The 27,475-nt window shown below is 46.5% G+C and overlaps 1 protein-coding gene across 8 annotated transcripts in view; it reads right to left on the reverse strand.

The window, feature by feature from the left end:
* ULK1 (unc-51 like autophagy activating kinase 1) overlaps positions 1 to 27,475 on the reverse strand; it is a 94,571-nt gene that overhangs the window by 64,540 nt on the left and 2,556 nt on the right. For 3 of the 8 annotated variants that reach the window (XM_017815406.1, XM_017815408.1, XM_017815405.1), the window contains exons 1-4: positions 14,767 to 14,999; positions 13,282 to 13,432; positions 12,337 to 12,429; positions 12,205 to 12,246 (exon numbers count right to left, since the gene is read on the reverse strand). The exons of 1 other annotated variant lie outside the window; for it this stretch is intronic. In XM_017815406.1, coding sequence (XP_017670895.1) covers positions 12,205 to 12,246; positions 12,337 to 12,429; positions 13,282 to 13,432; positions 14,767 to 14,984 — 504 coding nt within the window. In that variant the 5' untranslated portion in view covers positions 14,985 to 14,999. Of the gene's footprint in view, positions 1 to 2,998; positions 3,057 to 12,204; positions 12,247 to 12,336; positions 12,430 to 13,281; positions 13,480 to 13,633; positions 13,744 to 14,766; positions 15,000 to 27,475 lie in introns of those variants that run through there. 4 more of the 8 variants (XM_017815411.1, XM_017815407.1, XM_017815410.1 and 1 more) reach the window with 4 other exon arrangements.

The following is a 27,475-nucleotide window of genomic DNA, read 5'->3' on the forward strand; positions in this document are numbered from 1 at the left end:
CAGCATGTACAGTGATCGGGGTTAAACAAGGACCTTCACTGGCAAGGGAGATGCTCGACTTCCCAACAACATGACCTTGGTGGTTGGTGGTTTTATCTCTTCACCCTCTGTTGGTGGGATAAGAGGGCAATGTCTAAAAGGCTTCTAGAAGAGAAGTAGATGGCTCCCTCAACCGTCCCCTGGCAACTGCACCCTCTGAACATTCCAGCTCCCTGCTGCACACACACCCACCGCAGCAGAGGAACATCTAGCCAGGGTATTTTCAGATCACAGATGCCTGTAGCAGGGAGAACAACTTCCACATTTGCAGCTTCAGCATTTCAAGACCCAATTACCAGAAAGAGAGTTGTAGAATTTTGCCAACAAAACTAAACATTTATTTCAGGAAGAGTCCCAGAAACAAGCTCTTGTTTGTAAAAAGCCAGTAGAGCTTACTCTGGTTACAACAGAGTCAGCTGTCTAAAGACACTTCTGGTTTCTCAAACAGGCTGATGGACTTTTCTCAAGCTGATTCAGCAGCAGAAACTATTTCTTGTCCATTTTTATCCTTCCACTGTATTTATGATTTGTTCATTAACAAAACAAGGAAAAAATACTGCAAGCCAAATTTTGCAAGCTACCAGTTTCTCAAAAAAAAAAACAAACCCAAAACACTCAGCCCACTTGTTTCCATATCAGCAACAAGAAAAGTGTGACAGTTTGCTGAATTTCTGCAGAGGCTCATGTCCAAGAAGCACTACAGATCATTTCCTCTGGACCTCTTATTCACATGTGCCAGTTGGTGCAGCCAAGGCTAATCCTGTCACTAAACAAGCTCAATGAAGGGAATAGCACAGAGACAAACCCCAAACTTTTCCTCTCATCACAAAGTACAGCAGCACCCTGACCATGCTCCACAATAGCAGCAAAAGGCCTCTGCCAAAGGCATTAAGCTGATAATTAATCAGTCTGGATCATTGCCTGACTTGGTAGTTCTTGCAGCAGAGGCCCCAGCAATGAAGTTACAATTTAATTGAGTGTAAAAATAGGCAACAGCCTCTGCTGTCTACAAATAACACACATCTGCTGATGGAGGACAAAGAAATGAAGAAATCTCATTTAGCAGTACACCATAAATCACCCCAGGACTGTGCTCTGCTAAAATTCCTCAGTGGGACACTAGGAGGGATGGCATCATGGACATCAAGACCCAGCAGTCCTGTCTCCCTTTAAATTTTCTCTCCACCCATACGGGAAGGTGGCATGATCTTCTTGGAAAGTGTGTCTTTAGGTGTGTCCAAAGGGAAATGTCTGGGTGTACCCACAGTTAGTCATCCTCCCACCACAGCTTAAAAAGTCAGCAAGAGGAATTTTCCTTAGAAAAATCCTCCTCTGCACTCTACCCCTGCACTCAGCCTACCACCGAGTTTAGAAAGGTGCTCAGGAAGGAAAAAAAGTGGAAATGTGATTACACAACACTCAGGACTCTCTCAGCAGCGCAGTGTTCTCACCAAAATATGAGGGACCAGTGCTGTAACAGGCTCTGGGGTAAAACCAGTGAAGAATGGCTTCTACCTCACACAAGTCTTCCTTTCTAGGAAGACTGGGGGATACAGGAGGAACACTTTGAACACGAATGTAGGTCCACTGTTACGACCATGTGCTGAGCACCACAGGGCTGACAAAGCTCCTGCTGCCTGTAGGAGAGGAGCTGTATGGACTCAAGTCCTTAGGACTGGTTTTGTTACCCTCCTGAAGATCAGCCCGTTTGCTGGCCTCCCTCTGATGGCAAAGGTTCCTGGTTTGTACCACTCAGGAGATATCTCCCATACCACCTCTCCAACAGCACCCAGAGGCACTGCCAAGCCAAGATAATTGCCATACATGGATCTCTGTAATTGAGGCTGGGACTTAACCAACTGCACCAACACAACAGCAGTGTACCAAAGCTGAGGGTCTGACAGTGGAAGATAACACCAACAGAAAGCTAAGCTTTTCCATCTTTTTTCTTTTTGACTTTTGCTACTTCCCCCACTCTGCAGCAGAACCACAGCACACTGCATCCTCCTATCTTGCCAATGGGATCTCATGGAGCCGGTGCCCTCCTGGCCTATGGTCTCTAGTCATTGCTTTCTGACAGTGAAACTGGAATCATGAACACAGTCTGTAATAAACACAACTTTGTTTTACAGGAGCCAATTCCCAGGCCGATGGCACCTGGAAAGCCACTAGCTCAGGCAGGGCTTCTCAAGCACACTGGGCTGGGGAAAAACAAACCCACTGTCCTCAAGAGATGGAAGAAACTTGCAAAAAAAGTAAAATGTCTTTCTATTATTTCACTGGGGCTCACAGCTTGGCTTGAGCAGGCTAACCCCTGGAGAGGGAAAGGAAAACTGTCACGCTATGCAAGGATTATCTCCTGACGCAACCATTTGAACAAAAGAGACAATCTGAAATGTGGGAGCACCTACCAATGCTCATCATCCTTTGGAAAACTGATCCAAAGCAAACAGCTATAAGGTATTTACATGCCTTTTGACCTCAAGTGAAGAGAAAAACATGTCTCAGAGCCTCCTGTGTTCACCCGTTCTCTATCCCTGGTCATCCTCCTCACTCCTCTTGAACCTCAATAAGGAACTCAGGAACATTTTGAACAGGCTTCCAATTCAGCAGACAACAATTAACTCAGATGAAGAAAGAAAAGGAAAGCACTCACTGCAGTATAATCTCCTCTCTGCATGGACATGCAATACTACAAAATGTTTCTCAAGCCCAGACACAGCTTCACAGCCAGACAAAAGCATGTTTTAGGACAGACTTTTGGGATTCAAGTCATGCAGCCAGCAAAGTCCTGAACCAATAGAGTAAGTTATAAGGAACAAGTAGCCACTTTCCTCTTGAGTAAGGGCTACCCTGAAAGCGATAAATCTTGGGCTACAGTAGCAGTCACAGAAAAGCACAAGGTCCAGCAAGTGACATGCAAACAACACACACCATCATCCCATAGTCTATTCAATACCTTTGCCTATTTTGACACATCCAGGTCCAGCAATAAAACCTACTGCTACTGACTGGACAGTATTATTACCATGGTCAGCAGATCTGTGACTTCCCAGAAGCATGAGGGCTTCTAGTTTCTTTCTGTAGATCCCATGGAATAAGCACCAGAAAGCAAGACCCAGAGAGGCCCACGAACTTCTGCATTGGCTCTCGACTGCATTCCACTTCCTACTGACCTGCCAGCTTGTCCAGGATGCAGAGCATCAGCAGAGGCACTAAGCAAGCAGAAGGGAGGCCCTGCAGCACAGAAATGGTTTATGGCTGCCCTTGCAGCAGGCAAACTTTTGTAGCACAAGAAGAACGGTGATGCCAAGGGTCTGCGCTGCCCCATTCCAAGCACTACATGTTCTCCACTGTAAATCTGATGAGTTGTTTCAGGACAGGTTGTACTTCAGGGCAGATTAAAAACAGCAGGAAGGCTATCCTTTGGTTCTACACAGGCTTCAGGAAGGGAGGGAAAGTATTTCCCATCCTCCTGGCAACGGTTCTGAAGTCTGCCTGCATGACATTAAAAACCAAACGAGACAACGTCACGTCCACGGAGCTGCTGTTTTGCCAGGCAGCTCATCCCACCCAGGACAAATGGGAGCAGAGCTGGGAAGGCAGCTCAGTCTTCAAGTGACCTGAAGAAACTTCCCCATCCCTTCCACTGGACAGGAGCTTTCAGCAGGTTCCTTCAGAGCAGCCCCTCCCCTGCCTGCAGGCAGAGGCAGCAGTGCTGGTCACACCCCCACTGCTGGGCACTCTGCTCTTGGCTTCACAGAACTTCACTGCTGGCCTCCACCAAAGCCCTGAGATCCAAGGCACTTGTTGGATGACTGGTGACCACAGCACTTGCAGAGAGCTCAGAGAGAAAAACCTGGCTCTCCTTCAGAGGCAGACAGGGCCTCTGCAGAGCAGCACAGCATGGCAGGCCACAGCTGGAGCTGCATCTGAGCCTGACCACAGAAACCAGACCATGGGATTCAGGTCATAATGGGGTAGAGAGACAAAGTGCTGGGTTTCACAGGTCCCAGAGCTTCAAGGCAAGACCAAAAACATGCACATCAGAGCAAACTGATGACTTGTGCTGCAGGAACACTGAAAAGCAATCCCTCCTTACTCCCTCATTTTGCTCTGGGGGTAAGGCTGCACCTCCTACAGCAGTCTGTGCCCCTCCAGCCAACTCCTGTGGAGGCATCACTGCCCGAGAGCACTGGCTGCAGGCCACACCTGCATGCAGCAGCTGCAGCAGCCCAGCAAGGATAAGAGAATGTAGATGAAAAAAAAGCCAGCAGAATCCTGAAAAGTTTGGACTTCCTGACACAGGGTAGAAGGAAGTAGTTACCCCCCTTGCCAACAGGCAGAATAATACCTAGAAGCTTTTTTGAACAAAAGCAAGCTCCTTTGCAAATGGCAATGCATTATGTTAATACTATCAAGAGAGGAAACTGCAGAATTCTAAAAACAATGATAAAAATAATCAAGATCCGATTTGCTTTTCTGTATTTATTCCTTATCTCCTTTCTGTATCACAGCCATGCTATGAACTGAACTTTTAAAGTTGAATTCCCCATTCCCTTAAGCTCAGTCACATGTACTGGAATTAAATCCTTGCATACTGTAAAGTTGCATTTTATGAGCCTACCCAATGAGCAGGAGTTGTGGGGGGCGAGCTGGGGGTTGAGGTGGAGAACACAGTAGAAATGTGAACATTTCAGTTTTAATGACAGTCATTGAGACATATTAATTTACTGAGATATGTGCAAGTACAAGCAAAGTGACCAAGTCCTGAAGTTTGATTTTTCTTTGATTAATGTAGTTCCACTGATAAAGTTGGGAATTGCTTGTTTTTTAATGGTTATCTCCCCAACACAATCTGATACTCTGCAGGAGTGGTTCAGTTATTTTGTTGGTCTTTGTTTCTTTGTTTTTAAGCAACTCTGAAAATGTCTGACCTCCCTGAGCTCTTCTATGGCAGCTGCATGAGTGACTGGCCTTTGCGAGTCTTCTCTTTTATATCCATTTATTTGAGACTTCACGTACCAGATTCAAGAAAACAAACACACTTGTTATCACAAAGGTGTGGAAATAAGGAATTTAAAGAAAAAAAAGCATTAAAGTTTTCTTTCAAATAAAAACGGTCTTAAATTAAGAGGGGAAAAAGAATCCAGCCACTGGAAGCCAGAGAAACATGGGCTCAAATCTGCAGTATTTAAAAACCAGAGAAATAGGTACTTTTTAACATATTTAACATGCTGGCTACAATTGCCAACTAAATGAAGAGAACATCAAATGCAAATGAAGCCTTCAGAGAGAAAGTCCCCCCACGCCTGAGTTGTGCACAAGGTGACAGGACACAGCACACACAGGGAGGGGACAGGCAGAGCCCACCCCACAGCCCCCGGGGCTGCCTCCCAGCCCTGCCTGGCACCACGGGACCCCACTGTGGCCCCTGGGGTTCCCCATCACACCAGCAGCTCTCACACCCCAGCTAGGAGGCCCTGCCTTCCTGGACATTTAAAGACACTTTGCTAAATGGGATCTCTAATGACTTAAAATTACGCATCTTTCATCCCCTCCCACCCCCGAACCACAGTCTGGTTGATCCCTACTATGCCAGCTCAGCTGACCTAATTCCTCCTGTTACTCTGATGCTGGGAGACAGGCCAGGTGCTCCTGCAGCCAGACAGAACATTATTGCCCTAAGCAACCAGTGATGCACAATTTGATTCATTTCTATCAGCCCCCCTTGAAACAACCTTGCTTAGTAAACAAATGCAGCTCTGAGATCCTCGCTTTGCATTTTGACAGCATCACTACGTTTATGGTGATATTTAAGGTCTGCACATTATAATCCAGGAGATACAGCACAGTTAAAGCACCTCTTTGCTATACAGCAAGCACAGAAGAGGTTGCAAAGCTATCTATGGGCAGGGCTCTGCTGGATTCTGCTGTGAACATTTTTTAATACATTTCTCAGAGAGGAACCATAACATCTGAAGACAATTAAGATGCTTTTGCTTAAGCAAAATATGTTTAGGTCTGTATCTGAGAAACTTTGCATGTGAAGACCACATCATTCTTGTTCATTTTCCACCAAGTTTGCCATTTGTTATTGCTACATAAACGTATGTAACAGCAAAAAAAAAACCAAACAAAAACAACACCCAGCCAACAGAAAGCAAACAAAAACACCAGTACTTATTTTGAAAACAAAACCAAACCAAACCCCCTTGCAAACCAAAGACCACCACCTTTGCTGACAACCCCTGTGTTTGGCTGCTCATTTCCCACTGTATCTCACTTCTGGGATGAAGGCAGTTTACCTCATGGATGACCCACATCCACTTCCAAGGACCAGAGCTTCTCGAGGTGCTTTGCCAAAGCAAACCAGACCCATCCAGCCTGGATTCCTACCACCAGCACCACCCCTCTGTTTGCTAGTCTGCTTGTTCTGCAAAGCTTTTCAATTGGTATCAACAGGTGGGAAGGCAGGTGGTGCAAGAAAGGGAGAGGAGAAAGGAAAACACTTGAAAGTGAACTGTATCCTCAGTTCTCTAGATAAGCCTGAGCATTAAGATGAGCTTTTGAAACACAGTTTTATTGCAGTTTAGGAGCAAGTTCAGTCCAGCCACAAAATTAAATCTTTTAATTAGGCTGTGGTTTGAACCTATAAATACTCAAAATAAATTCAAACAGTGTTTCTCCATCTGAATTTAATCCCATCCAGCCACTGATTACGAGGCACCTCTTCCCATCTGTCCTCCAAATCTTCACCTCCTTGCTTTGCTCACTCCAACCAAATGCATTCAGTCATCACAAGGATTTACACAGTGGAAATTTTCATGGTGGAAACACTGATGGGACTTCAAGAAGAGCAGCACAAGCAGCACTTCTGCCGTTACAGAGCTTTGCTGTCAAACTGCGAACACAACAGCCTACCAGTTTCCGATTACTCCTGGGAAACATTCCTTAATCTGTCATTATAGTCTGAGTAATGCTACCTTCCACAGGAGCTTTGGAGGCTATTAACCACCACGTCGCCGGCTCTTCCATGACACCTTCATCATGTGAGAGGAACACAGGTATGTGCTTTACACACAGGATGAGTAAAACAGTGATCATAACTTCAGAAATGCAGCAAGACAACTCCCTCTATAAAAAGCCTATGACTCCTCTGAGGTCTATATTTAGTGGTCAATATTTGCTAGATGTTTCTGTGACCTGCATGGTGGGGTACTTGGCAGGTGAAGCCAGCATTAAAAAAAAAAAAGACTATAAAATTCTCAATTCTCCACAAACATATCCATTTTGGTCCACTAAACTCTCAAGCCTCACCCTACAAAACTACTGGCAGCGGGTGGTTGGGTTTTTGTCCTTTTCCCTTCCAGCTCTAAATTAAGCCAGATCCAATCTTCAGTGATTCCCTTCAACAGATGCAAGGATGCTGACGGAGCAGGACAGCACACACACCATTCCTGTCCGCAGCGCAAACAGAGAGAGGATTGCTTGGCAGTTCAGAGAAGCCTGCACTTTACACCCACTCACCAGGCAACCTGCCAGCTTCGCTCGGGGATGGAATTAAAACAGGATTTAACCAGGCAGCCTGACCTCAGGACTGTGATCTCCCAGACACAGAGTGCCTCCTTAGTCACTCTGAGTGTCACAGGGGAGCCCTGTCTCCCCGAGATGGGGCACCCAAACAGCAGCGCCTGAGGACCAGGAGATCCTGCGTGAGGTGGCACGAGAGGTGGTGAGGCATGAGGTGACACTGCTGCAACACTGATTCATCCCACACCACGCTCCCCAGCACGGCGCTGCAGCTGATGAGGCTGGAGGGCACTGGGAAGGACACACCTAAGGACGCTGCACTCCAGAGGTCCCGGGGGACAGCAGCAGGCACGTACACAAGATGCAGACTAACAGCTCAAGGCTCCGTGTCAGAAAAGGGTGATGGTGCAGACAGCACAGCAGAACATCACAGCCCAGCAGCCACCGTCCTATTGATCACAAGGACTTGCTATACAGTAGCAACACAAGGCTGTTATTATCACCAGGCTGACTGATCACTAAGCTGAGAAGTGTTTGTTCTGCCACCCATTCCTTAATCCATGTGCATGAGAAAAACTGCACTGCAAGGACTCCGTGTTCTTTGTCTCCAGGTGATACAGTCATCCCAGCAGAAATATTTTTGGTGAGTCTGTGCTAGATGAGCGAGTTAGGCATTACTCTCAGCTCATCCCAAACTCGTGAGTACAATAAGCCAACTTGTCACCAAATTATGGAAAGCAGACCCTCAGGTAACACAGGCTGAACACAAACGTCACGGCAGTGCCCTGTGTGACGTTAACAGCCGGGTTGCCCCAACCAGTCCATCCCACCCGTGCAAAAATTGTGAAAAAAAAAAGAAAACCAACACAAAACCCACCCAATACCCACACAAGCACAGTTCTAGCCAGCCTGCTTTAAGAAGCAAGCTCAGCTCACAGCACAGAATTAGGGAAGACACACCAGTTTAATAATCCTTCTTCCTGTTTCATGCAGGAAAATGCTTTCTAATATCCAAAGCATGACTTATGTCCAGGAATAGCAGATTTTATGCCCTAGCACTAACACAGCCACGTGTGAGATCTTCAGTTGACACTTAATCTGGGGCAGCTGGCACAGCACAGGGAGGAAAACACACCCAGGATCTCCCATTGCCCAAAGATCTCAGTTACATGCAAGAACTTAGTTCTGAGTAGTGCTGGAAGAAGCTGTCTAGGACACAGTGCTCCCAGGATCTGAAAAGCTCGAGAGAGTTACCTTCCTACCATTGAATCCTCTCAGCTAATCAAGATCACAGAATCAATGCCCTGAGTCACAAAGGAAACCAAAGCAAGTCCCACACACCAGACCACACGTGCTAACCTTCCAGTGTCAGTGTGTGTGAAGAGTTGAGCTGATCCTCAGAGTTCTGGAGATCAGTTTTCCGAGAAACCTCATTTCCATACTGGCAGAAACCATCATTTGTATCCTTGTTGTTACTAATTTCCACCTTAAGGAACAAGAGCTCATTTGGCTGCCTCCAGACTAAAGAGACTTCTGGTATCCAGATGTCCCTCTGGACTGCTAAACCCCCTATGACTGCTGCAGACTGGGGTCCCCAACTCCAGCCCCTCTGTAAGCCAGCTGAGGAGTCAGGGATTGCTCAGTAACTACTAATGCACCCCACAGATGGCAGAATAGAGTTTTTACTGTATGCCAAACATCTCCTGTGCCTAGGAAAAACCTGCACCACAAGTCCATACAGGCACTAAACAGACAGCACTTTCAGAAATGCAATACAATAGGATTTATCCTCTTTTTGAGCAGGGATTCTTGCATTAGGCTCCTAAATGCACCTCTCATTAATACATGAGCATATAATAATGGGAATATGCATATTTCATTTTTTGAGCCATTCTCATGTTCTGACACTGCTCTCAGGACTCCAGCAAGGGGATCTATAAAAGTCCAGTCACTGCACTTTTATGCATTAAACATTTGTCAGTATCATTTACCCCTACAAAGCTTCTTTGTCATTATTTATGAACCAATATCACAAAGATCTATGACATGAGAAGTAGCACAGCAATTTTCCTGGATTTGAAGGGTAAACTATGGGTGCCAGGGTGGGAGCTGCTTGTCAGTGCTCAATATCAGCACTGCAAATGTCTGTCTGAAGCAAATCTGGCACTAAATCAAAAATCGTGTGTTGTATGGGGCCTGGTTAACATTAGTTTTTAACCAGGAAAATGCAAATGAAAGCATCACTGCGTGTAATCACTTGCTTGCAGCCACTGTGGTTTTGGTAACCATTTCCTTGTGTACACGAGTAAAAGTCAGAGTCACTGTTGACAGGCAGAGCAGAGCGAGGGAGGACACAAAATGCAATGACAGACAAAGCTACAGGCAACATTAAGTTCCACAGGAAGTATTTTTTTCCTTCAGCTCTATGATGTTGTAATACAAGAATAAACCTCTTCAGTTTTAGAAAGCCTACAAGGAAAGGCTCAATTAACTGCAAATATATTTTCGAGGGTAAATACACATGCAGCTATGAATGAAGCAACCAATCTTGTCTTGGGGAGCAAGGTGAGTAATTAGCAGTCTTTTCTACAAAGTAAGGAAAAGTGGGCAGAAGCCAGCCTTCCACAGACCTGCACTTTTAGCTTTGCAGATAATTTACTGTCATACAACTCCCCAGCAGGCCAAACACTCAGACACATTACACACACAACCTATGTGGGTGGACCCCATCAGACTGTCTGGTGACTGATCACCTCACACCAGATGAGACTCCACGCCCTGGTAGCACTATAAAACACCCACTGCTCCCTAAATCATCTCATTTTGTCTGAGAAATCAAATTACTCAGGTCATACAAGGACTCTCCGACAAAGTTGGTAACTAAACATACAGCTGGGCACGCCTTGAGCCCCTGGACCATTCTCAAGTTCTTGTTTTGTGGCATCTAGCACAGCTTCTTGCAAAAATCTCACCAGACTACACTGCTATACAAAGGATTTAACTAAAGCCCACTACAAAAGGAGAAAAACGCATTGCTATAATTGTAACAGTGATAAAATTGCTCCTTTTGCAGAAAATGTCTTTGAGCTGCTTCCTACCCAGCAGTAATTTGAAGCAGGGAGAGGAACAGAGCAGAAGTTTTGAAAGATCTGCAATGAGCACACCCAGCAGCATAAAGGCTTTATACAAATGCAAACTACAGAAGAAGTGCAGGAGCAGCCACTCACTCCCTCAAGCGAAAAAGGTATTAAGCAAATTTAGAAGGTACAGAGAAGGAAAAAAACCCCATGAGATCTAATGCCCCAAGTGGCCTGCACCCAGAGGAAGCTTTCCCAGCTACTCTGCAGCACACATCAGGCCAAAGGCAGCCACTGCTTCGCCAGCCCAGCTCTGAAGGGCTGCTCAGGAGCAATGCAATATTTCCAAGAAGCAATCCTGCTCCCAGCAGCTTTCTCTCCCTCCCAGAGCAACCTGACACCCCACACTTCCACCTCTCACCAGAATAAACCCCCGGGCCCCAGCAGCACCTGGCCAGAGCCCCCTGCTCGGGCAGGGAGGGACACGGGGGGTGTCCCAGCCGCGGGCAGGGCTGACACAGCCCCCAGACTACAGCCCCCAGAAGGCACCGCACGCAGGCACTGCTGCTCCGGCCGGCCGGGATTCGTGTCTGGGGTGACGTGGGAGCCACCGGAGCCAATCCACGGGAAAAGGAGGAATGTCAACAAACACGGCGGCCTGCGGGACACGTGATATCAGCGACAGGGCAGCAGGCTCCCGATAAGCCACCCCAGGGCCAGCCGGGGGTCCGTGGTCACACAGCACAGCTGTCACTCCACATCAGCCCCCCCTCCGACTCACCAGACCCTCACCCACAAACACGCGGGTTCCATCTTAGGCTTCCCATCCTGCAGCGTTATTTTAAAAAGCATCGCAAATGTCTAAGAAAAATCCTGCTGGGTCACTGGGCAAGTTAACTAAATATTCCAGGGGGAAAAAAACCCCAAAAGTCATCGGATAACTCGGGTTTCAGAGCGGATTGGTTTTAGCCCCTCAGATTAGATCTTCAGGGCTGACTTTGAAGGAAAAGGCAGCTGTGGGAAACCACAATAATCTAAAAATGTCTGCTGCAATTTTTAACACTTAGTGACTGCCACAAGGACAACAGAAAAATGCCAATTAAAATCCTCTAGAACCGGAGACAATCATATGCCACAAAGTCACGCTCACACTATTTTAACATGGCCCAGGAAAAAGAAATTTTCTCAGGGAGTTTATCCAGACCAGAGAAAGAAAACCAAAGGTGGGCATGCCAAAAATAAACTACTGTAATTTTACTTCTAGGATTTTGAGAACTTAAGAGCTTCCTCCACAGACATATTCACCACACACTGCATTACGTCCTGGGAACAGAAGCTCCCACTTCAGCTGCCAACTTCACACAAGTTCTGTGGTCCAGCCAATAACTGACACATGATCTGCTCAACAGTGTTTATCTTTCCCTAACTTATCAGAAGACTTTTCCCCCCAAAATACACATCTGAATACAAAACATTTGTTAAAAACTGAAGTTTCACAAACTCCATTCAACCTTTCCCAAATCCAAAATGTTTTGCCACAATTGAATGTATTTACCTGGAAGTCATACAAGGCAACAATGTTTTCATGCTTCAATTCCTAGAAAGAGGGGAAAAAAAGACTGTAAGAAAGGAGCAACAAAGGGCATATAGAACAAAGACTGAAGGAAACAAGTCAGTCTGCCTTTACCTTAAGGATTTTTATTTCCTTGCCCAGCAGAGTTTGTGATTTTGCAAGGTTCTTCTTGTTAATGCATTTCACAGCTACTTCCAGCTCAGGTTTCTGAAATAGTGCATATGTAATGCAAAGGTAAATGTAAATTTCACCATTAATTTGCATTAGGATAAGCAGCCTCTTAACAGATTACAAATACTACTGAACAAAGTGTTGTGCAGCACCGGTAAAGGCCTCTCACTTCACATCCTAATGCCTACCTCTCGCTTGTTCAGACTTGTCCTTTCCAAATTATGCTTGTCAGCCCAAGGAGAAAAGCCCAAGGTTTGGGTTTTTGTTACTACTTTATATGGCGATTATCCTCTTATTTAATCACTAGAAATAAACGCACTGTGGGAGCCACAGCTTATCCCAAGCCCTAATGATGGAAAATCCACTGCCGGATTGGTTTCCTTTTATTTACCAGTATGTGATTTCTCCTCCTCCAGGAAAAATTAAGTGGAGAAAGAAAAGACTTCACAGACACAAAATAAAAACCCTAAAAAACCCAACCCAAACTAAAGGAAGAGCTCTCTACACACTTCACAGACAGCGTGGAGGGATTTCTCCCCCACACTCCTTATTTCGGAGGTGAGGGCAGGTTTTTGGGGGGATCTGTGGACACCCCCCAGGCAGCTGCCGGCCTCCCAGCCCCAAGGTGAAGCCACCTGCCGGGACACACGCCTGCTCCCAAAGAAAACTCCAAAGAGAACAATAAAAAATAACAACAAACGACACGTCTGCCATCCCCAGGGCTGCCCCGAGCCCGGGGTGATGCCCAGGCTGGAAACAGCGACCGCAGCCGGCGGGGACGAGGTGACCGGGACGCGCTGCCCGGCTCGGCCCAGACCAGGAAATAAATAAATAAATAAATAACCGAACAAAAAGCAAAGGGGAAAAAAAAAAAGCCGGTATTCTCACCTCTTTGTGCCTGCCTTTGAAGACGACGGCGAAGGCTCCGTGCCCGATCAGGTCCTTCCTGCTGAACTCAAACTTTCCCACCGCCTCCATGGCGCTGCGCCGGGGGGTCCCGGGGGCCGGCGGGGAGGCTGCGGCCGGGGCGGCTTCAGAGCTGCAAAGGGACGAGGAGGAGGAGGATGGCGGTGATGAAGGAGCTGCCTTTAAAGAAAATTAAACCTCTCCCAATCCAAACGCGACGGGGCAACCCCCGCCACCACCACCACCACCTCCGTCCCCCCCATTCCCCCAGGGAGCGGCCGGCAGCCGGAGCAGCCCCGCTCCCGCCGGCTCCGCGCCGGGCTGCGCTCCCCACCTCGCCCTCGTCCATGGGCTGCCTTTTCCTGCCGAGCGGCCGGGAGCCGGGCATTGTCAGCGGCCGGGGCGAAGCTGGCTCCTCAGCGGCGGGCCTCCCCCATCTCCTCCTCCTCCTCGGGCCGGGCCGGCGCGGCTCCTCGGGCCCCGCTTCAGGCGGGGCTCCCCATGCCGAGCCCCGGCCCCCCCGCCGGCAGGCGCGGCTTCGCCGAGAGTCCACCTTAAGCGCGATCCACCTTAACGCCCGGTCCGCCTCGCGGCAGCGCTCCACCTTAAGCGCGATCCACCTTAAGGGCGGCGGGCGGCCCGCGCCCCCGGCTGTCGGTGCTGGGGTCGAGGTTGGGGTTGGGGTCGGTGCTGGGGGCCGCTGTCGCCCCGCGGGTCCCGCCGGTCGCTCGGGCCGGGCCCGCACAAAGCTGAGCGGACGGAGCGGGTCGTGCCGGGCGGCGCAGGCGCGGTGCGCGGTGCGCGGCGGGGGAGGCGGCGGCGGCACCTGAGGCGGAGCGGCCGGGCCCGGCACATTTAAAGGCGCCGCCTGCCGCCCGCCTGAGTCAGCGCCGCGGCCCCGCGGGCCCCCTGAGCCCCGGCCGGGCGTGGGGCGGGAGGGCTCCTGCCGACCGCTCGGCCTCTGGGGGATCACGGAATCGCTTCTGAGCTGGAAGGGACCCACGGGCATCGTCAGAGTCAAACTCCTGGCCCTGCACAGGACATCCCCCACCATGTACCGGAGAGCGTTGTCCAAAGGCTTCTCAAGCTCTGTCAGGCTTGGTGCTGTTACCACTGCCCTGGGGAGCCTGTTCAGTGCCTGACCACCCTCTGGGGGAAGAACCTTTTCCTTAGAGCCAGCCTAAACCTCCCCTGACACAACTTCAGGCCATCCACTCGTGTCCTGTCACTGGTCACCAGAGAGAAGAGATCAGTGCCTGCCCCTCCACTTCCCTTCATGGGGAAGTTGTAGACCTCGATAAGGTCTCCCCTCCCTCTCCTCCAGGCTGAACAGACCAAGTGATGTTTCCAACAACTAAAGAAATGTGCCTGTTCAGGTGAACTGTTAAAAGTTCACCCCAGGAGCCATTGAAGGGTCCAGATGGACCCCAGTCCCACTACCCTCTCTTCTCCCCCAGCATCACCCACCTCTTCCTCCACAGGCTCTGGCCCCTCTCCACACGCTCCCGTGCTGGGGGACCACGGCTCCTCCGTGGGGAGCAAACCAGGCTTCCAGAGTGCCCGAGGGTGCCTCCATGGAGCTTTCCTCTGAAGAACCCTTCTCGTTGAGCTCCAGAGCTCAGCATGGAACCACTGCTGCGATAAGAAACCTTTCCTGGCCAGAGCCTGGTGTGCCTTTTGGCCATCCCCAGTCTCTTGCTGTGCAGTGACCCACAAGCTCTGCCCTGTGGGTGTGGGCTCACAGGTCATTCCCTCTGCCGCAGGAACCTCTCACGCATTTGCCCCAATCTCTGCTCCAGACTGCCCAAACCCACCAGCCCTGGCGGTATCCGGAGCACTTGCACACTCCCTCCAGTCTGTACACTTATCACGACATCCGAAGCAGAACATCACATTCCAGCTGCAGAGAAAACAACGTGCCTCGCAGGCAGCACCCCTGCTCGCACACTCAGCCTGGAGTTTGTTTTTTACACAACTGCTCAGTATCGACTGGTGTATTGACCTATGTCAGCACAACACCAAACACGCCCTGCCCGTACGATGCCAGCGGCTCCGCAGTCACCCAGCACAGAGGGTGCTCGGTGTCGTGACGCCGAGTGCCTCCAGTTATCGCCGTTCTCGGCAAAAATTAGGAACAAGCAGCACTTCACAGCGTCAGGCTGTGTTATCTACACAAAAGCCGTGGCTGACTGATAAGATGTCTGGCCTCTGGTCTATTGCCCTTGGTTCCTGCGTAACTCATGTTCAGGTACCTTCTTCTGCTTAAAATTTTGGTGGAAAAATGACAGCGTATACCAAAGGCCATTCTAAAAGTAGCAGTGCCTGACTGGTCATTATTGGTGTCTCAGATCCCAACAGTTATTTAGTGCTTTGTGGGAACTGTAAAGGTCATAAGGATATTCTTCAATGGGAATCTGATGATTCTATCTGTTGAAGTAGCCTTCAAACTGAAACAGGACTAGAGCGCCTTTGTGATTTCAGCAGAAATGAATTTACAACCTGCTTTTTAAAAAGACATAATATCTTTTACAATAGCTACTTGTTTTCTTTCACTCTTCTAGGCCTTTATCCTCCACATCTACAATTTCAGGCCACTGCCAATGATCACAAGGGGATAATTAAAAAACTAACACAGACACAGACAAAAATGTCAAACATCATCAAACTTCCAAAAAATATCAAGCTACTTGGCAAATGCCAGACACAGGACTTAATTTTACCTGTTGTCAAAAGCCACTGTCTCTAACGCAGAAGGTAATAGTTGCAAAAGTTTAAGGCAGGAAGTGAAGAAAATGTTTTGAAACTTCTCAGATGATTTCAAGGCAGGCAAAATCTCGTATCTGCCTTGGCTGGAAAGCAGCCAGAGCACCCTGGTTAGCAAGTGCACTCTTGCAAGAACTGTGGTAAAATCTGCAGTGCCCACAGGTGCTTCTGCCTTTCCTTCCCCAGCACAGCAAAGACACTCAGTCCCAGAGCTGGGCGAAGGAGGAAGTCGATATGACTGCTGTTCAATTAGGGGCCAAAATATCCCACTGATGAATGGCCTTTGTTCTGTACTGCGCGTGCTTATTTTGTTCCTTCACGTGCTGTTGGTTGTGAAAAAAAAAGCTTAATGTAACTTAGATTTGATTAAAGGTGGGTCCTAAGGTAGCTTTCTGCACACGGCTGTCTACAGAGCCAGGTGGCAAAGTCAACCAACCTCCTCTCTGCTGACATTTTATTTCTATTTTAAGCAAACTGGGTTTGTTTGAAGCAGGCTCACTAGTCAATAAATGGAACTCCAAGGTAGCAGAAGAACTGTGAGGGAACTTGGGGGTCTGTACAAGGATCAGGACCAAGTTATACTGGATGCCATGGGCACACGTGAGGCACCACACTTGCTTTGAACCACTAGTTTAACATTTTCAGCATTTAAATGTCTCTCAAATGTGTCTTCAAAAAATAGAGTAGTGAAAATACTTCAAACTTCCACAGAGATTTAAAAACTTTTCCCAGGATCACTAATAAAATGTAATACCACTCGACAGCAAATATGGGTTTGAGATGTTTGGAGTGCACTCTGCAGACACATTTGTTCATGTTGGAACAAAGAGGGATGAAAAGCTTTTTAATTAAAAGTAGGATTCCTCAAATATTTTTTTTCTGTGGTTTGCTGATTAAATGCTTATGCTCTATCAATTCTTCCCTGATGTCCAGAATTCAGTTTGAGTATGTTTAGGCCAACATCCAACACATGCAAATTCTGTTCTCCTCCCACAGCCTCCCATTTGCTAATGATGAAAGCACTACCGCCAGCACGTATTCAACTACTTCCTCAGATGGAGGCATTAATCTTTGAGGGGACAGAGCAGAGAGTTCAATTTACTAATGCAAAATATGAGTGGGGAAAGATCTACTGCTGAGATTTATGATGGGTGGAGAAAAATATAAGCATACACCCACTGTGGGAAACCTTTGAATATAGTCTTGAAATTATCTTTCTAATTTAATGCAACTTATTCTTTTTTCTAATTCAAACATGTAGGAAAACAACAGCCAACTGATATCCGGATGACTTAAGTGATACTTTTTTCCAATACCATGTTTTAATCAGGAGTCATAAATATTGCTGTTTCTGTCTCCTGTAAGCTCAGAGTGCCATCCTTACCTCTGGGCTGCAGAGGCACAATGTAATTATCTCTGGGCTGGGGAATTGGTTAAAGCTACAGAAGTATGAGGGAATTATGCAAGAGCAAGCAAACTCAGAGTATAGATTTATAATAAAGACAGAATAAAGATTTCCATCTGGGGTTAAACTGTTCTCATTACAGTCCAACCTATGGAATAAATCATGCATGTACCAAACCAGTAGCTCAGGGTGTGTCTGAAGCTCATGTAGGTACAACTTTTAAACAAGCTCTTTTAGGAGGAACCTGGAGCAGCACAGACTTCATTTTGGACTGCAAAAGTTTGACTTGGAAGGCAGGTGGATGCTGTGGAGAGCTGGTGCACGCTCAGCTGCCTGCTGCTGTGTGTACTTTGCTGTAGGCACCAGAGCTTCTGTGCACACTTATGTGAGACTTCAGTCCCTACACCCAAAGAGCAAGATGTGCCCTTTTGCCTGTGCCTCCTATGACCAGTGACATTTCACATGTGCTCCTGTAGAGCTGAGACCTGAGCTGTCATATCCCAGAGAACCTGTGTCAGATGTGTGACACGTTTCTTCATGCTTTTCTAGACAGTTCCAGCTTCTTAATACAAGCATCCACTGTGGGCCAGAGAGCCACCTTTCCCAAGATCCTGATGTCTTTGCTTTTCTAGTTCAGCAACTCCGTCCTGGTGTTCCCCACACTGCCCGATGAGAGATCAGAAGCCACCCATGAAGCTGAGCCACTACATCTGGAAGGCGTGGGGGAATCCTTGGCCAGATGCAATCACAAAGAACAAGTTCTTTCCCTTGCTGTATATCTCTGTTTTGAAATCAAAGTTCTGCTTGATGCAGAGAGAGTTTCCAAGGCCCTCCCGTGTAATCTGTTTATTACAGCAATTGCCTCACAGACACAGACACTGAAGACCAGGACAAAAACCCCCAGCATTTCTGGAGGAAGGGAAATGCCAGACTATGAGCAAGATGTGATTGAACATGTTACCACACATGGGTTGAGCCTTATAATTGATCCCATGTCTCCTCTTTGTGTGAAATGAGTGCAAAGCCTGAAGATGAGCTTTATTATAGGCTGTAGCTCAGTCCTATATAGTGCTGCTGCTGGGTAATTAATTTTCTTCACAGAAGCAGATGCCAAAAAAGATGGACAGAGTAGCACAGGAGGAAAGATCGGAGTATGAGTTTCAGAGTACATCTGGATGAAAAGCAGACACTGTATTTGTGTGGATTCAAAATCTGATGCAAATTCAGGCATGTTAAGGCAGCTACACATCCGCTTTCCACAAACCTCCTAATAGCTGAGGGTAGTTGCCAGTATCTGGGCAGAGCCAACACTAACCTGAAAGCTGGAATTTTTGCCAGATTCATCAGGAAGGAGTGAAGGTACTGAATATGCAGTGCTTGGCTGAAAATCAGTTTGGTGGAAGAAATATGTAGAAGGTCTACAAATATCTAAGTCATAAAAGTAAATATTAGCCCAGCATTAATGAATAGAAGGGAAGCTACAGGCTGAATCTAATGGAAAATTAAAATTACGTCCTTTAATCATTCCCATTTCTGATGTCTGCTATTAGGTTGGGTTCTGGCTCAGTACAGTAAGGGTAAGACACAGATTACAGTAGAATTGCACCAAATTCACCAGGATAGGAGAATTTTGAACACAGCCTTGTTGTGTTGCATTCCTGGAGAGGCTGAGTGAGTAGATTAATTTGGAGTCCTGAAAGCACCTGTAAATTTACAGCAGCAGTATAAGTCGTGTCAAGGGTATTTGTTCATACCTCACCAGGGATCTGCAGAAACAGCATTCCAACTCTGGTAAAATGCTTTTGTCTTAGGAAGGGAGTGATCCTCCACTCGCAACATCAGATCTTGATCAGTGAAACGAGACACTGGATTAAGTGGTGGAGTTCACAATCTGCTCCAGCTTTCACAGCCAGCTGCTCCCTGTGTCGCACGCACGGCAGAGTGGAAAACATTTAGGTGACATCTAAACACGGGATAACACAGCTGGAAAGCCTGAATGTTTGAGGTATTAGAGCATTGAGGTTATTCAAATACCAGCTGCTGGAGCAGTATGGCACTTAGCATCACACACAGGAGAGGAAGAACCGCTTCCCATGTGCTTCCATAGCCCTGTCATATTACATTCGGGATTTATTTCTGCTGTGGGCCACTTCACTGATTAATAGCGTTGAGAGATTTAACTGGCCACTAAATTATCCTGGCAGGCCAGGTCTGAGTTGTTTTATTACCCCCCTCCCCACACATACACACCAGCTTACTGAACAGATATTATGAATTATTGAAGGCAGCGTTTTAATGTACTCAGCAAGGTGCTCTGGCAAGGGGCTTCCTGGGTTCCTATGGCATTTTAATACCAAATATATTTCACCTACTGGCAGAGGGCTCTGGGCACTAAAGGTTGTACGTGGTGTTCAAATCTGTTAGCACTCACATCAAGGATCATTACCTAACCTGCCTGTCAAGCAGCTGATTATATTAAAATGAGGTTTGACAATAAATAAGAGAGTCTGCAAATCCTCCACCCAGAGCAGTCTGTTTTCAGGCTAATTGGAAGCTATTTTCTGCCAGAACAAGTACTGCTTGTCCATAAATCAGCAGGTATCACGGTGCATTTCCTCACAAGATGTCATCTCTGCCTCTGTTGGGAGCAGACCCACACTCACCACCCTCAGCCTCCCTGCACAGCTGCACACACACACTTTGCTCTGTGCCATCCATGGGGCCCCTCAAAGCAGTCCTGGCAAAGCCAGGGTTTGTTCAGGTACAGACTCAGGCCTCACTTTTGTGCTCTGGGATTCCCTCCAACATCCATTCAAGTCAACAGGATCCTCTGCAGCAGCTCCAACGTGCTTTGGCACCAGCCCTGGCTTTGGAGACCTCTGCATTAAAAATAACCACTCACCTCACGGCATGAGGAAGACTTTTCTTTCACATCTATGGAGTCATAGTTTAGGAAGCCAGAAGAAGGTTGCTCAGCTCTCAGCCTGGGTTTCTTTTTAGATAGGGTATGGCCATGGTGGGATGGATGAGAAGGGGCCATGATTAATACAGGGTAAGGCTCCAGGTTTAAGGACCATCTTCTTCTCGAGGAGAGAGCTAAAGTTCATGGTCAGAAAGAACCTTTCAGCCCAATAAAGTCTGTCTAAAGCAGTCCAGGTTGACAGTGAAGTCACATTATCACCTCAGGTGTCTTTGACCTTCTTAAAAGCAGCCTTAAGACAAAAATCACCAATGAAATCTAAAATACTAGAAGTCGGCAATGACTTCCCAGAGAAGCCTGTATCTGTCCTGTTATGAATCAGAGGCCTTTGTTGTTTTTCCTGCTCTAAAACCTGCCACTTAGAGAGCAGGTTTAACACCCTTTCACTGCTGGATTACAGCAAAGAGCCACAGAAACATGCAGGGTTATAGAAATACTCACTTCTTCCTCTCTGTCATGAACCTGGGAAGTCCAAGACATGCAACAACCTAAACATGGTATTCTCAGGCATTTTCTTTTTGTCTGGGCTCTTTCTAGGGTTTGGTGCCTCAGCACTGGTGCCCAGGGGGAGGGAAGGCACGGGCCAGGAGCACCCTACTCCTGGGACCAGCTCACTTGGGATTCCCAACTGCTTCCAGCAAGCTTTCAGCTTTGCCTTGGGAAGGGACTGTTAATGAAACTTTCTTCTTTATGACTAAGTGGCTTGGAGGTGTCTGTGTTTTCAAGTTGGCCAGTAGCATATACAATTTCAAGTAGGCATTGGTCCAGCTAAGGCCTTACTCACCCCATGTAAAGCCTGGGCAGAAATGATAGTTTCCTTCATTTACAGATGGGTAAATAACAGCTGTAACAGCGAGGAATGTCCACAGCAGATAGGACAAAGCATAAGAAGTATCAGCAGCTCTGAAGGAGATCTGTCCCCCTGCTGACGAGTTCAGAAGGGAAGTCGGGTACCCAGACAGCCAAGCACTATCACTGCTGAAGCCTTCCTGGATCAGGGTGGGCAAACATCTGAAAGGAATGACACAGGCAAGGACAAATCGTGTCCTTGGACAAGCAAACTGTGTCATGCCCAGCTCTCTTCCCATTTCTGTGGTTTATTTTCAGTGCTCTAGTTTTGGCAGAGGCTGAGAGTTTCTCTCCCTAAAAGCCCAAGATGAGCAGTTACTCTGAAATCTCTCCTTAGAAATTATCACTTCTATCTATACAAAGAAAGATCACTTGGGAAAAAAAAATACTCAGGCTCTTCATCTGGACCTGTTATCAGTTTTCTCAACTGACAAGGACAGGCTGCTCACAGGAACTTGAAAGCTGAGCCTGGCCACTGCTGGTTGCAGCAGCTGGGATCTGTACCTGTGTTGCCACACTCCAAAGCAATGATCCCTAGTCCTTGTGTGTTTCTAGGAAACCAGAGGGACAATTCACCCACACAGAAGCCCAAATCAATGAGTGGCACGCAAGAAAAGTTTCCACTGGAGCATCAGAAAGGTTTTTTTAGTGTTAAGTGCTTTCAAACCTGTTTAAAAAGTATATAAAAACAACTGCTCTGCTAAGATGTCAGGCCCACCCATATCTATTTGCAGCACTTATAGCTCCACAAGCAAAGAGGAAGACCTAAGGACAAGGTGATAATAAAATAAGTTATTTTTAATCTGATTTTTTAAAATTATTTCTTTCCTTCTCTTTTTGCACACCTGAGCTCTCTGCTCTATGCATTCACAGAGCAATTGCCCAAAATGCAGTTTAGGTGAAGCACTTGCCTGGGATCAAAGGTCTGTAGTTGTTGACTTCTTGCCTGACAAATCAGAGATGCATTTTTGAGAAGTATTTAGGCATTCAGTCCCCTAGACTGTCTCTTCCCTTCCCTTAGCTGTGTAAATGACAAAGATTTTGAAGACCTAATTTCTCATCATGATTTCTGCACTACTTTGGTTACCAACTAATGTGGTAATGGTTATGTCCAATTAAAGACCAGAAATGTACACAGCTCAGCATTTGCCATTTGTCCCTTGGCAAATGCAATGAGGCACATTCACTAATAAAAACAAATATCTGAATTAAAGCAAGAGGAAAAAGGATGACCCTGGCTTATGAATTCTCTGTCCATCGCTAATGCTCTCCCCAGAGAATTGTTCTGCTAATAAGTCAGATTAACACTAATATTTCCCAGTAGAGGATTTTGGTTTTATTGACACTATAAAATGTTGCAGAATGCATTTGTGATGCACATCCAGGCATTGGGAAGACACTTGACCTGGCAGTACCGAACAGCAAGATCATCCAGAACTATGAGGGCCATGGTGCTTTCCCATGACTCATGAATTTGTAGTCAAATATTCCATGACTCAGGGATTAACCTGACAAAACCCAGAGGGGAGAAGAGTTATTGGGTTATTGGTTGACAAGAGCCTTTTAAAATTAACATGGCATAATAAGCAGGATACCAACATCCTCTTTCTGACTCGTGAGAAACTCATCAGGAAGAGTTTTATGCATTCACTTATTACCAAGGGACCTCAGCTGGGGTTATGTAATTAGGATGGGACACTTTTTGCAGCTTCGAGGCTTGAATAGCAACATTAGTATAATCTAGTTACAGAAAGCATAACCACATGCAACAAGCTATTAATACCAGCTTGTATTTAATTGCAGTTCCCTTCCATTCTAGTGCAAATAAACAAAATACAAATACATGGAAACCAGAAAGTAGCCATAAATGAACCACAAGATAAAATATAGGAGACAAGGCTGTCTGCCTCCCCTTCAGCCAAAAGGTTATGCACTTGCTCAACAATGTAAAAAGAGTAACCTGGCCCCATGGACAGGGCATGGAAAGGGGGTCTGCACACACGTATCCAAAGTCCTGGATGCATTCGTGCTCCTTGCTTTGTGATGAATTTCCTGGGAAGCTCTGGGCACCTCTGCATCAGCAACAACATAATCATGGTGGTAAATTAAGTCATGCAGACAGACCTCTCTGTTCCCTCTAAAACAGGGTGGGTGGAATTGCAGAGTAGAGAGGATGAAATACATTAAATATTGTGGGGCCAGTGATCGACTGCAGTAACAGAGGTCGTAGGAAGGTCTGGGATCCTGCTGGTCAGATGTGTAAATTCCAGAGGAACACAAAGGAATTGGCACTGGAGAGCTTGTCCACTTGGGACTTACAGAGGATAGAAAATGCCCTTTTATTTTTAATTTGGCGTTCATTCTCAGCCTGACTCTTCCCATCTCTGGGATCCTAATGGCCTATCTGAGTTCTCTTGGAGATTTAATACTATAGACCTAAGTCTAGGGAGCAATGCAATACATTTCTGCTTTCAAAACATCACAATCAGTTTGGTTTAAATAACATATCATTCCAACAATACTGACTGTATGCTCAAGATTTTCTCCTTCAGAAGCTATATATGATGGATAAAGAGGAGAAAAGCCAGCAGAAGAATAGAGTTTAAATGGCAGCTAGGGGAAAGAGAGGAACACTGGAACTATTTGTTTTAAGAAAACTTGTTTATTTTTAATGACATCCTGTGGTTTATAAGACTAGGATTTGTGCTTGGCACAACTTCCTTCAGATCTCAGGGTTTACACTGAGAATCAGATTTTTCTGTCAACAGTCTTAATCTTTTAAACTAACGTAGTATACTTCATGAAAAACTCCAAGCCCCTCATCATCCTCAGGCTGTGTGTTTTAAGACCTTACTCAACCATTCTCAATTTACTGTAACACCCCTATAGGAGCCTGGAGCCTCACTCAGCCAGATGAAACAATTCTAATTACATTGACTCGCACCAGGACAGGAGCTGGGTAATGCCAGCCAACATGCTTAGGAGGAGAATCAGCCTGAAAGACATGTGTAATCATTGTGACATCCATTTAACATGTCACAGGACATGAAATTGAGGCCATGATAAAAAAGAAACCTGCTGATACCTGAGTGAGCACAGTGTGCTGTGTAAGGCACAGAAGAGCTGTCCCTGTGACTCTGACACAAGTAAAAGCCACTGGACCTGAGCAGCAGCAGCCATAGCAAGATGCACACTCATTCCCTCCCATGCTTGCATATTCCTTCTGATCATCCCAGGTGACAGAGAGCTGAGAGGAACAGGTCTTTGAGGATGGGAGGTTTAGTTTTTCTGACAGAGAGCTTCAGGGGAAGGTGCCCCATATCTGAAGAGGATGCCCCACTTAAATAAATATATATATGTATATATAAGAAAAATACGCCAGGAACAATGAAAATACAAACATTATCAGGCACTGCAAGTCAGCACTGTCACTGAGGATGAGAACTGCCACCCACAGACCCACCCACAGCCAACCAACCTGTCTAATTTGATCAGAGAAATTCTTGTGGTTGGATTCGGTTAGAAAGACCATGCACAAACAGGCCCTGGAGCAAATTACACCATTTTGACAACATGAGTGTGCTCTTATCTGAATCACAGAGGATCTGCTGTTACACGGGGGATCAAGTGTCCTCCCTGTAATCGTTCAACCAGTTCCCTCATGATCCAGGAGGCACATGCTCTGCCTCACACAGGAAATGTCCTGCCTGTCCCTGGCCATCAGCCTGGCTTGGGCCAGGTGGAGGCATCACTGGTCATCCCAGCAGTGAGTTACCCAGCATCCCTGCTGGCAGCTCCTGAGCAGCACACCGTGTTCCAGATTCCAGCCTGCCACTCGTGGCCTTTCCTTCGCAGAGCCCTGGAGCTGTTAAGGGCAGCCCTGCCAGTGTTGGGTTGTTCCAACACAAATGCCCCCTCACTGGAGCGCCACAGGTTGCAAGCAGCAATGAAGAACCACTGGGCTGGCAGAAAAGGCTGCCAGAATTCCTGCCTTAATTGCCTCTAGCAGGGGAGGGGAGATGAAAAATTTCAGGAGAACATGAGTAATGAAAATGTTCCAGATTCACAATGAGCGATGAATAAAGGCAGCGTTAAACCTATTCTGTAACTACACAAAGTGACCTGCTTATACACTGCTGCCTTACATAACATCTGGGGTTTTTTTTCCTTCTCCTTGTTATCCAGAAAAATCAAGGCCTCTTTGCTGTTTGCCCTCTAACTTCATTGAAGAGTAAATCCTCTTATCATACACTTCACTGTAACAGGTTTGTGTACATGTATTTTCCAGAAAGTTTCCAACAGAACTCCCTGTGCTGACTGCAAGAACTGTTATCAATCAACTGTTTTTAAATAGACAATGATGCATACATAGCCTTGGCACAGGGTTTGTTTTAGACCTGTATTTCATTTATCTTGACAAAGAAATATGTTTAGCAGAGTTCTCTCTTTGTGTCCTTGACCTCTACCAACTGCCAGTGCTGAAGACCCAGGGGCAGTAAAGGATTTAGCCCTTTGCTACCCACTGCTCAAAGGTGTCACTCAGTGAAGGTTAGGGTCAGGCTATGCTAATAAATTGAATTTAAGCATTTCTAATGTGGACAATATAGTGCCTACCCACCTTCTACTCTCTGCCTGGAATATATATATTTTAATACATACATTATTACAGCCCCAATAGGCATGACTGTCAAGTGTCAGCCTGAGCCCAGAAGCAAAACAGGACAGAGCCCTTAGAGAAGCAGGCTACTGGGAGGTTCCTCAGCTCTTCAGTGATCTCAGAAGTGACCTAAGTAAGAAGGAGGGAGCTTAAAGAGGCTGCCAAAATGGATCCTTTCTGGAAATACAGAGAGCAGCTGAAGCAGACTCAAACAGTGCCTCTTGTCTCTGCTGTGTGTGATGAATAGGATAAAAAAGGAAGCTAGAAAGAGTTCCACCTCTGACATTAGTTTTTTCCTGAAGCTCTTGACATTTTTAATAGCCTTTCAGTTACCCAAAGTAGATGTGATTTAACTTGATGTTATAATATTAGTACTGTCTGCTGTGTAAAATGAAACACTAGAGATATCAACCAAAGTACAGCACAAAGGGAAGGTAATTATAGGCAGTATTTAAGCCTGAAGAGTCAATCCTTTAAGTTTCAGGGCTAATGAATTCCTGATAAGAAACTTCTGAGTCAGAAAGCTCATGGTGGGACTAATAGGGAATATCAAATTAACTTGAGAAAGCAATCAGAATTTGTCAAGCACAGGTAGTTATCCAGTCCAGACTGATCCCAGGAAAGGCTGTGACTTTCTGGGAATTATGGAAGATCTCAAGTAATATAGAGAAAAAGACCAAGGGGGATGGGGGAAAGAAGAAAAAAGGTAGAATCCACAAAGAGCACATTGAGATCTCCAGGCCTGTGCTACTGAGAAAGTCCATCTAGCTAGAGATTAGGCCTTGCCACAGATTGGATAATTTTTTGCAAGAATTGATGAAAACATCTTGCATATCCTACAAAAAAAAAAAACAACAAAAACAACCCACAGATATTCCCAGTTTATTTTATAGCTAAAGTGCCATCAGCACATAGTGCCTATCGCTCTGAACTGAGCCCCAGGGCAGAAACATCTGCTGTTTTTTCCTCCACCATGGATCCTGCTCCTGAACCAACACCCCCAGCTGCACAGAGCCAAGCAGACCCCACAGACAGAGCAGTGTGGGTTTCCTTGGGACTGTTTTTTTTTGAACTGCAGACATTCAACTCATGACTACCTGGTACAACATCTATTTTAGTATGACAGAGCAGGGGGGCAAATTTCAGTTATTGCCCTGAGTGCTGCTTACCTTGTGTGTTAGGACAGATTTTAACCTACAGAACATTGCTGTAGCCAGAGCATTGGATGGTTGCATTCCTTGTCATGCTTTGCTACTGATCTTGGCATATGGAATCCCATAAGGTTGGTTTATGCCTTTCCTACCTTTACCCTGAGTTTTGAACAGGCTCAGTGATACCAAACTAGCTTGTTTCCCTGAGCTAGCTCACACCCGGGGCTGTCTCACCACTCTGTTCCTGGGTTTACCAAGCAGCAAAGCACAGCAGCTTCCCAAATGCTTCAGTCCCAAAGAAACTCAAGCCTCCACATGGCTTTAAGCTTGGAACTTTCCAAATGAAGGCAGCTCTGAAATATTTGCGTGCA

This window comes from Lepidothrix coronata, unplaced genomic scaffold, assembly GCF_001604755.1.
Source record: "Lepidothrix coronata isolate B3197 unplaced genomic scaffold, Lepidothrix_coronata-1.0 Scaffold51, whole genome shotgun sequence".
Classification (NCBI taxonomy): domain Eukaryota; kingdom Metazoa; phylum Chordata; class Aves; order Passeriformes; family Pipridae; genus Lepidothrix; species Lepidothrix coronata.